Source organism: Sardina pilchardus, chromosome 15, assembly GCF_963854185.1.
Source record: "Sardina pilchardus chromosome 15, fSarPil1.1, whole genome shotgun sequence".
Taxonomy (NCBI): domain Eukaryota; kingdom Metazoa; phylum Chordata; class Actinopteri; order Clupeiformes; family Clupeidae; genus Sardina; species Sardina pilchardus.
Window position 1 is genome coordinate 7,236,622 of NC_085008.1, and position 10,000 is coordinate 7,246,621.

A 10,000-nucleotide genomic window follows, 5' to 3' on the forward strand; every position below is an offset into this window, starting at 1 on the left:
ACCTGCAGCGCTGCCAACGTGGCAGGCACTGCCAGCCTCGACATGAGCCTCACCGTCCAGAGTGAGTCCAGTGGGGGGGGGGGGGGGGTAGGGGGGCGGGGGGGTTAATGGGAAGTGAAATGGAAAGCGCTTAAAGGAACAATCCACTGTTTTTCATATTAAACTATGTTAATCCCTTGATTAAGACGAGTTGATACATACCTCTCACGTTTCAATGCGTGCACTCAAAGGCTCTGGCGTGCGGTGCTACTTTGATAGCACTTACTGTACCTATAGCCCAGTTCATTCATTAGGATCCAAACAGAGATGAAGTTAGAAGCGACCAAACACCTCCATGTTTTCCCTATTAAAATACAGTTTAGAGAGAAGGAAAGAGGGTTGAATGAAGGAGATGGAGAGAGGGATTAGAGGAAAAGTAGAGGAATGAAGGGACTTAAGCATAATTATTTTGATCGTTTACTTTCATCTGTCATTTTAATGATGAATCAACTATTAAAGGGAGTTTGAGGTGTTGGTTCTATTGAGGTTGAATGTGCATGAGTAAATGGAAATGTTTTAGTCACAGAGATTGATTGATTGATTGATTGATTGATTGATTGATTGATTGAATAGAATGAACCCAAGCAGGAGTCTAAACAAAGTCACCTGACCTGTGTCCTCCTCCATCTCTTCTTCTACCTCTCTCCTCCTCTCTCCTCCTCCTCCTCCTATTCCTCCTCTCTTCTCCTCCTCCTGTTCCCCCTCTCTCCTCTCTTCTCCTCCTCCTGTTCTTCCTCTCTCCTCTCTCCTCTCTTCTCCTCTCTCCTCCTCCTCTGGGCCCCAGTCCCTCCCTCCATCCGTGCGGAGGAGCGTGAGCGCTGGGTGGTGGAGCACATGTCGGTGCAGCTGGCGTGCGTGGCGGAGGGGGTGCCCCAGCCCAGCGTGCTGTGGGAGAAGGACGGCGCCGCCCTGAGCGACGCCTCTGGAGAGTTCACCATCCTGCCCTCGGGGGAGCTGCTCATCGACTCCGCTCAGGTGAGGCCGCCGGTCAGGTGCAGCACAGGTGGACCTGCGGTCAGGTGCAGCACAGGTGGACCTGCTGTTAGATGCAGCACAGGTGGACCTACTGTGAGATGCAGCACAGGTGGACCTACTGTGAGATGCAGCACAGGTTAGGGGTGTGAAAGTCAAGGAGGAGGATGCTCAACAGAGGGAGAAGAGAATCAGTAGTTTATAAGAACAGGCTTTTCAGGGGTTCGATTTCTGCATTTTGCTCTTTTTTTTTTTTTTGTAACTTTATTTGTAGGTTTTCACAGTTCAATTATACAAACAACAACAGAAACATCCCCGATCCCACCCACCCCAGGGTACATACATACATACACATACAATTAAAGAAAGAAACAAGCAAACAAACAAACAAACAAAAGTCTGCTACCTTAGAGGGGAAAAAAAAAAAATAATAACATTTTGGAAGACACCCTATTAGTTTGTTAGTGAGACAAACTAAACAAATTAGACAAAATAGTGCAATTGTACTGCACCCATTGCACCACCAGTCCAGCTGACACGTACGTGCCATCGAAAATCAGGAAAAGGACAGATCATCTGTGAATTCTAGAAAAAGACTCCAAGTATTATGGAATCTATTAGAACATTTACCTCTTGAGTATCTCAATTTTTCTAGGGGTAGAGAGGCAAGGACTTCTTTAACCCAGCAAATGAAAGATGGGGGGTTAGCTGACTTCCATTGTCGCAGGATAAGTCTCCTAGCCAGAAGTGACGCAAATGCGATGGCACGTGATTGGGAATAAGAGATCTGAGCCTCCCCAGCTGTGACACCAAAAACCGCAGTGATAGGGTCTGGTGGGATGGGCCTGCCACACATATACGCAAAAGCCTCAAATACGTGGGTCCAAAAATTTGTTAGCGCTGGGCATGACCAGAACATATGCCCAGTGGTAGCTAAGCCATGATGACACCTCAGACAATGCGGGTCCGTGTTTGGGTAGATGGCAGCTAACCGATCCCTAGAAAAATGAAGTCTATGTAGTATCTTAAATTGTATCAGGTGATGTCTAAGGCACAGAGATGAGGTGTGGATGAAGTCTAGGCTACTTTCCCAGGTCTGCGCTGAGAGCTGGACACCAAGGTCCTGTTCCCAGGCGCATCTAGTCTTCTCTGTCGAAGGCATATTAAAATTCAAAATAATGTTGTAAATAAAAGAAATGTTGCCCTTCAGGGTTGGATCACGCCCAAGAATTTTGTCCAGCAAATCGTTGTCAGAAAGATGTGGGAATGGATAGTGTTCTCTGGCAAAGCTGCGGGCCTGTAGATATCTAAAAAAGTGAGCCTGGGGTAGTGTAAAATCCTTACGCAAAGTCTCAAAAGAAATAAAGGTGTTGCTCACAAATAAATTGTTAAAAAACACTATGCCACTATCATACCATAGGCGAAAAACTGAATCCGATTTTGCAGCAGGAAAAATATCATTGTGGATCAAGGGCATAAAACCACTTGTATGGGTTAGCTGGAAGTGTTTCCTGAATTGGCGCCATATTCTGAGTGAGTGTTTTGTGACAGGATTAGAAGGGGAGTAGTTTGATTTTTTGGATAGAGAGATGCAAAGGGTGGGTAACGGTGTAGTAGAGGGACATGTTTCAACTTCCATGGCAACCCACGTAGGGCATTGCCCTGTTCTAAATGATGTTATCCAATAGGGTAATTTGGAGAGATTGGCCGCCCAGTAATAAAACAAGAAGTTGGGAAGTGCAAGTCCTCCAGCTGATTTTGGCATCTCTAAAATAGCCCTTCTTGCTCTAGGAACAGATTTGTGCCAAATAAATGATGAAATATGTGAATTTAGGTCTTTAAAAAAGGAAATAGGAAGAAACAATGGTAGCATTTGAAATACATATAAAAATTGAGGGAGGACTGTCATTTTAATAGTATTGACACGACCTGCTAGGGAGATGGGCAAGGTAGACCACCGCTTCAAATTGACTTTCATCTTCTCAATTAGCTTTTTAAGGTTGGCCTCATACAAATTCTTATAGGAGCGTGTGACCACAATACCAAGGTAGGTAAAGGATTCTCTATCCAGTCTGAATGGACAAGCATTATAATTGAGATTCTGTGCCAAACTGTTAATGGGAAATAGAACACTTTTGGAGAAATTCAACTTGTAGCCAGATATCCTTTTAACATCGTTCAGGAGATGAGTGATATAAGGTAAGGATGCTGTGGGGTTTGAAAGATACAAAAGAAGGTCATCAGCGTAAAGTGAGACCTTATGAGTGAAGCCCCCCCTAACAATGCCAGGAACTCTGTCGTCAGCTCTGAGAGCTATGGCCAGAGGTTCAATCGCTAAATTAAACAAAAAAGGTGACAGACAGCAACCCTGCCTCACCCCACGCTGGAGGGTGAAGAAATTTGAATTTATAAAATTAGTGCGCACGGCTGCCTGCGGGGTACTGTAAATTATGTTCATCCATGTGAGAAATGTTGGGCCAAAACCGAATCTACTAAGCACCTCAAAGAGGTATGACCACTCAATGCGGTCAAAAGCCTTCTCAGCATCTAGGGAGAGTAAAACCTCAGGTGTATCAGAGGAATGATTAGAATGAAGTATGCTGAGAAGACGCCGCATATTGAAAAAGGATTGCCTTCCAGGTATGAAACCTGTTTGATCAGGAGAAATGAGATCAGAAATAGCAGTTTCCAGTCTGCGTGCTAGAATTTTTGTGAGAACTTTGTAGTCATAGCAAAGGAGGCTTATTGGGCGATACCCACTACATTCCAGGGGGTCCTTGTCCTTCTTTAATAAGACTGTTATTACAGCCTGATTCATTGTGTCCGGCATTCTCTTCGTGGATAAAATGTCTGCATATAGAGAACTTAATATAGGTGCCAATTTATTTGAAAAAGCTTTATAAAATTCAATAGATATCCCATCGGGGCCCGCTGCTTTACCGCTTTGTAAAGAGCTGATGGCTTGTGTGATTTCCTGGCATGTTATAGGGGCATCAATAAGTGTTTGTGCTTCTGTACTAATCTGTGGAATGTCAAGTTTATCCAGGAATTTTTGGATCTCCCCAGAATTAGCATTAGCCTCTGATGTATAGATGTCTGCATAAAAATCTTTAAATTGGTCATTGATAGTCTGTGGGTGGGTGGTGGTTTGACCTGGTGCAATACGGATTTCAGGGATGGCGGTCTTAGCAGTTTTCTGACATAATTGATGAGCGAGGAGTCTGCCTGCTTTGTCACTGTGTTCGTAGTATGTTTGCTTTGATTTAAAAAGGAGTTGTTCTGTGTCTCTAATGGATAAGCAGTCATACTCTGATTGCAGTAGCAGTCGCTCTTTGTGCAGATTAGAATCAGAAGGATCAGAAGCAGCCCTACAGTCCAGGTCTTTTATCTGTTTAGATAATTTAGTAAGTTGTGAATTACGCATAGATCGCAAGTTGGCTGAGTAGGAGATGATTTGTCCTCTTATATACGCTTTAAACGCCTCCCAAATGATGCTATAGGACACATCAGGTGTTGTATTGGTCTCAAAAAAGTAGTCTATTTGACTATTAATGAAATTAGTGAAATCTTTGTCATTTAATAGCAGTGGGTCAAAGCGCCACGTTCTATGTTTAGTGCTACCATTAGGCATATGGAGGTCTAACTGTAGAGGGCAGTGGTCTGATATAATAATACTGTGATATTTGGAATTGCTAACAAAAGACAGAGACCTATCATCAACAAGAAAATAATCTATTCTTGAATATGACCTATGTACTGGAGAATAAAAAGAATACTGCCTGGCTGTTGGGTTGCAGCTTCTCCAGGGGTCCTGTAGCTTATAATGATTTAGAAATGACAGAAGCACCTCCCCAGACTTGGAGACATTGGTTTGGGTCCCGACCCTGGACCTATCCAAAACCGGATCAAGAACGCAATTGAAATCACCTCCCAATACTAGATGATGTGAATTGATATCTGGTAACTTGGCTATAAGTCGTGAGAAAAACTGTGGATTGTCCCAGTTTGGACCATATACGTTGGCTAGGACGATGGGAGTACCAAACAATTTCCCAGAGACTATAATGTAGCGTCCATTTGTGTCAGAGATAACTTGGGATGGGACAAAGGGTGTCCCCCTTTTAATCAAAATTGCCACCCCTCTGGCTCTGGCCCCATAGTTAGAGCAGAATATATGATCAACCCAGCCCCTTTCTAATTTAGAACGTTCAGTAGCCAGAAGATGTGTCTCCTGTAAGAAAACTATATCCGGGCCTAAAGATTTTAAATGTGTGAAAACACGGGTACGCTTAATTGGATGGTTCATCCCCTTTATATTCCAGCTGATGAGACGTGTGGCGCAGGGTGCACAGCTACTTTGTGGAGTCATACAATATTTGAAGTGAACACTTGGGTGATCCAATAGTAAACCGTCCCAATGATGAGCAGACAGAAAACATACATTCAAGAAAACATAAAATACACTGTATAAAAGGAAAAAAACAGGTGATTATGTACCCAATACCCCTATGCCGACCTCCCCCTAAACTGGAGATCGCATTAACAACCCCTAAAGAGAGGTAATAGCACATGGCTTTACAGGTAGCCTAACTGCTAAACTATGCAGCCTGCAGGGAATAGGAAATGATAATAAACAGAGGTATCTTTCAGACTAGATATCACATACGTTTTTTTGTTTTTTCATTTTGTTTTGTTAACAAGAATGGCAAGCTGTCCTATCAGACCATTAACCAGATAGCCAAATAACATCAAATGAAATTATGCAAATCAGTGAGGAGAGCAATTAGACTATTAATAAAATAATAATAATAATAATAAAAAAAAATATTGCCTAGACAGTCTCACACAATGACTATTGCGGCTTTGGCAGTCTTTTTTTTGGCAATGTAATTAGCTTGGCCTACATTAAGGTCAAGCATATTGTAAAACAATAAGTAGAGAAACTCTCAAATCCTCATTGACAACTATTGTCATATTGATAGGCTAGTCATTGTTGGCTGATTAGCTTTAGATACACATAATGATTGAATGTAAAACAACGAGGGAAAGAAACATCACCTTTACAGTCTCCAAGAATGACAAGTGCAAACACGACAGTCAGTCCTCTTGAAGGTGGAGAATGTTCTGAGAAACGTACGCACGGGCAGCCTCAGGATCAGTGAAAAACGATTCGGCCCCCTCGAATGTAATGCGGAGCCGTGCTGGGAAAAGAATTCCAAACTTAACTCCTGGGACATCCTTTAGCATCTGCCTGACGCCGTTAAACGCTGCTCGTGCCTTGGCCACCCGCGCAGTGAAATCCGGGTAGACAGAGATGGTCATGTCGGCAACTTGAATCTTCTGTTTGGACCTTGCAAGACGTAGAATATCGTTGCAGTCCTTGTAATAATGAAGGCGCGCTATGACCGCCCTGGCTGGTCCCCCTTCTCGTGGAACTGGCTGTAGTGATCGGTGCGATCTGTCGACCAGAGGTGCCTTTTCCAGATTGAATGCATCTTTGAGCAAAGTTGAAATCGCTGATGTGGAACAACTGCCAGGTGATTCAGGTATTCCAACGATCCTTACATTATTTCTCCGTGACCTCCCTTCTAAATCCTCACATTTGTTTTGAAGAGTATCAGCCAGCTCTGTCAATCGCTTCACATCTCGTTGCAGTGTAGTAACATCGTCACTACAGGTGGACAAACTGTGTTCTGCGCCAGTTAGCGTGCTACGTAGCTTGGCTAATTCTGAGCTCGTAGTGTTTTTGAATTCCTCCAAACCTGATTTTAGAGCCAAAACTTCCGATTTGAAAAATCCCAGTTCGCTTTCGAGTACAGATCGGACCTCCGTTTTCATTGCACCAACCAGGTCTTCGCGTAGTTCACGTTTAAATCCTTCAAAATCGAAAGGCATAGCTGAAGAGCCTTCAGCCGTTTCGCATGAGGTCTGACTAGCTGAAGAAGGCTTCGACGCAGATATGGTCGTTTGTCTTGTTTTGCCGGGTTTACCCGACATCTTGCACGTCTAACAGTTACACAGAGCAAAGGTGTACTTAGTTGACTTGCTGTTTAAAGAGGATACCTCTGAAAATAATAGTTTAACCGTAGTTTCCTGCAGAGCTACACCGACACACGTCTTACTCCATGCTTGCTCAGCCTGCATTTTGCTCTTTAACAGGCTTTGTCAACCTAAGGTTTTACTTTCACATGAATCACTCAATCTTACTCTATCTCTCTCTTTCTCTCTCTCTCTTTCTCTCTCTCTCTCTCTCTTTCTTTCTCTCTCTCTCTTTCTTTCTCTCTCTGTCACTGCAGCCTGAGGATTCTGGGAGCTACACCTGCATTGCCTCCAACTCTGTGGGCCAGGACGTCCAGACGGTCACCCTGTCGGTCCACACACACCCGGAGTTCACTGAGCTGCTGGGAGACGTCTCGCTCAACAAAGGAGAGCGCCTCCTGCTGGCCTGTGGGGCCTCCGGCATCCCCACGCCCAAAATCACCTGGACCTTCAACAACAACATCATCCCAGGTGTGTGTGCCTCAGACCCCCACACTCTGACCCCAACATAAACCACGGCTGTAGAGTTGCAGAACTTGTATGAAGTGTGTAGTACAGGCCCTGTTTTTAAGCACAAGTGGTAATCCAGGTGTGTACTGTCACCGTAATCCTGTGCCTGTGCCAATCCTCCTGCTAACCTTAATCCAACCAATCCAGTGTCATGCGGCTTTCAGCTCTCTGACATTGGGGTATTTCAGTTTTAATTGCAAATCATGAATCTGTGTGTGTGTGTGTGTGTGTGTGTGTGTGTGTGTGTGTGTGTGTGTGTGTCTCCAGCGCAATTTGACCATGTGAACGGGCACAGTGAACTGGTGATTGAGCGGGTGAGCAAGGACGACTCTGGCACATACTCCTGTGTGGCGGAGAACTCTGTGGGCTCCATCAAATCTCTGGGCTTTGTCTATGTCAAAGGTAACACACCCTCCCTTTGCTATGAAGGAAACATAAAAAGAAATATATAAAAAACATCAAATGAGGTTAAATACAGATTAAAATCAATTATATCTGGATCAGACTGCTCATAAATCCCTGAGATATTAAGTATGACATCACTGCCTGTCTGAGCTCCCTGACCTTTGACCTGTGCCAACCCTCCTCCGCTCCCCTCTCTCAGAGCCTCCCATCATAGACGGAGACACCCACTCCAACCGCATCGAGCCGCTGGGTGGCAACGCCATCCTGAACTGCGAGGTGCGGGGCGACCCGCTGCCCACCATCCAGTGGAGCAAGAAGGGCGTCAACATCCCCATCAGCAACCGCATCCGCCAGCTGCACAACGGCTCGCTCGCCATCTACGGCACCGTGGTAATGGCACAACCCTGTGGCAATGCCAGCGGGCCCCCAGTCTGCCAATCTACCACCTGTACCTCTGGCAGTGCCAACAGTGACAGTGGCACAGCTGAAATCGTTCTTTAACTACACTACCACAGGAGCCTATAAATAGCACTTACAAATATCTAACCACTATCTCTATCCGCTATCAGGCAATCTACTACAGTACCTAGCAACGCCAACAGAAGCACTGTTTTTTTTTAGCTACACTATGATAGGAGCCTGAAATAGAACTGTTAGTAAACATCTAACCAATATCTAGCCACACTGCTGCTGAGTTGTCAGTGTGTGTGTGTATGTAGTCCTGAGAAAGACTGAGTGTGTGTGATTTCTGTGTGTTGTCAGAGTGAGGACGCGGGCAGCTACATGTGTGTGGCCACCAATGATGCGGGCGTGGTGGAGAGGAGTGTGACGCTCACTCTGCAGAGTAAGGCTGACCGGACAGGCCTCTGACGGCCATCAAGCATGACATGGTTTAGTGTGTGGCTGTGGCTCAGGAGACACATGTTCATCACCTCCACTCTTCTCCTCCTCTCTCCCCTCCTTCTCCCCATCTACTCTTGTCATTGCTCTCCTCTCCTCTCTTCTCTTCTCTTCTCTTCTCTTCTCTTTTCTCATCTCATATCTTGTCTTCTCTTCTCTCCTCTTCTCGTCTTCGTTACTCTTCTTTTTTCTTTTCATCTCTTGTCTTCTCATCTCCTCTTCTCTTCTCTTGTCATCTCTTGTCATCTCTTCTCTTCTCTTCTCTTCTCTCGTCTCTCTGTGCATCCCTCCTCATTTCTCCTTTTCTCTCCTCTCTTCTTTCCTCCTCCTCTCCCAGGTGCTCCCTCCATCACCTTAGAGCCGGTGGAGACGGTGGTGGATGCGGGCAGCACGGTGGTGCTGAACTGCCAGGCGTCCGGGGAGCCCACGCCAGTCATCCAGTGGTCCCGCCTCGGCCGCCCCCTGCTGGCCAATCCGCGCTTCACGCTGCTCACCAACGGCTCGCTGCGACTGGCCAGCGCGCAGAAGGAGGATACCGCTGAGTATGAGTGTGTGGCGCGCAACCTCATGGGCTCCGTGATGGTTAGGGTGCCCCTGACTGTGCGGGGTAAGTGTGTGTGTGTTGTGTGTGTGTGTGTGTGTGTGCTTTCCTTATTGTTAGTCTGCATGAACATTCAAATGGTCAGTTACAGTTGTCTTTACAGTGTGAATATAGTGCATACTGTATAGTGGCCTTACAGTGAACAGGCCTTAACTGTATCCTTTGGTCCCTCTGGTGTGTAGTTCACGGCGGCCTCTCGGAGTGGATGGAGTGGGGCCCGTGCAGCGTGTCGTGCGGGGAAGGCGTGCAGCGCAGGCTCAGGCAGTGCAACAACCCACTCCCAGCCAACGGGGGGCGCCACTGCGTCGGCAGCGACACAGACACACGCAATTGCCACGGCAAACCCTGCCCAGGTGAGCAGAACTGCAGTCAATCAGAGCACACATATCACACACACACCTCTGTGCCCATGTGTCAAATCACAAATCACACTTCACACATTTTATTATATAGTGTTATATACACTTCATATTTTGTAATATTGTCTCAGTATAAAACAAACCTACTGTACAATATACCTGTGAATAGGATAGA

The 10,000-nt window shown here is 45.6% G+C and overlaps 1 protein-coding gene across 1 annotated transcript in view; it reads left to right on the top strand.

Annotated features, from left to right (window-relative positions):
* The window catches only part of hmcn1 (hemicentin 1), a 124,434-nt gene that overhangs the window by 101,898 nt on the left and 12,536 nt on the right, over nt 1-10,000 (top strand). The window contains exons 81-88 of the mRNA XM_062555918.1: nt 1-61; nt 824-1,014; nt 7,308-7,521; nt 7,828-7,962; nt 8,165-8,355; nt 8,728-8,809; nt 9,224-9,472; nt 9,649-9,819. The exon at nt 1-61 is cut by the window's left edge and continues 209 nt beyond it. Coding sequence (XP_062411902.1) covers nt 1-61; nt 824-1,014; nt 7,308-7,521; nt 7,828-7,962; nt 8,165-8,355; nt 8,728-8,809; nt 9,224-9,472; nt 9,649-9,819 — 1,294 coding nt within the window. The remainder of the gene's footprint in view (nt 62-823; nt 1,015-7,307; nt 7,522-7,827; nt 7,963-8,164; nt 8,356-8,727; nt 8,810-9,223; nt 9,473-9,648; nt 9,820-10,000) is intronic.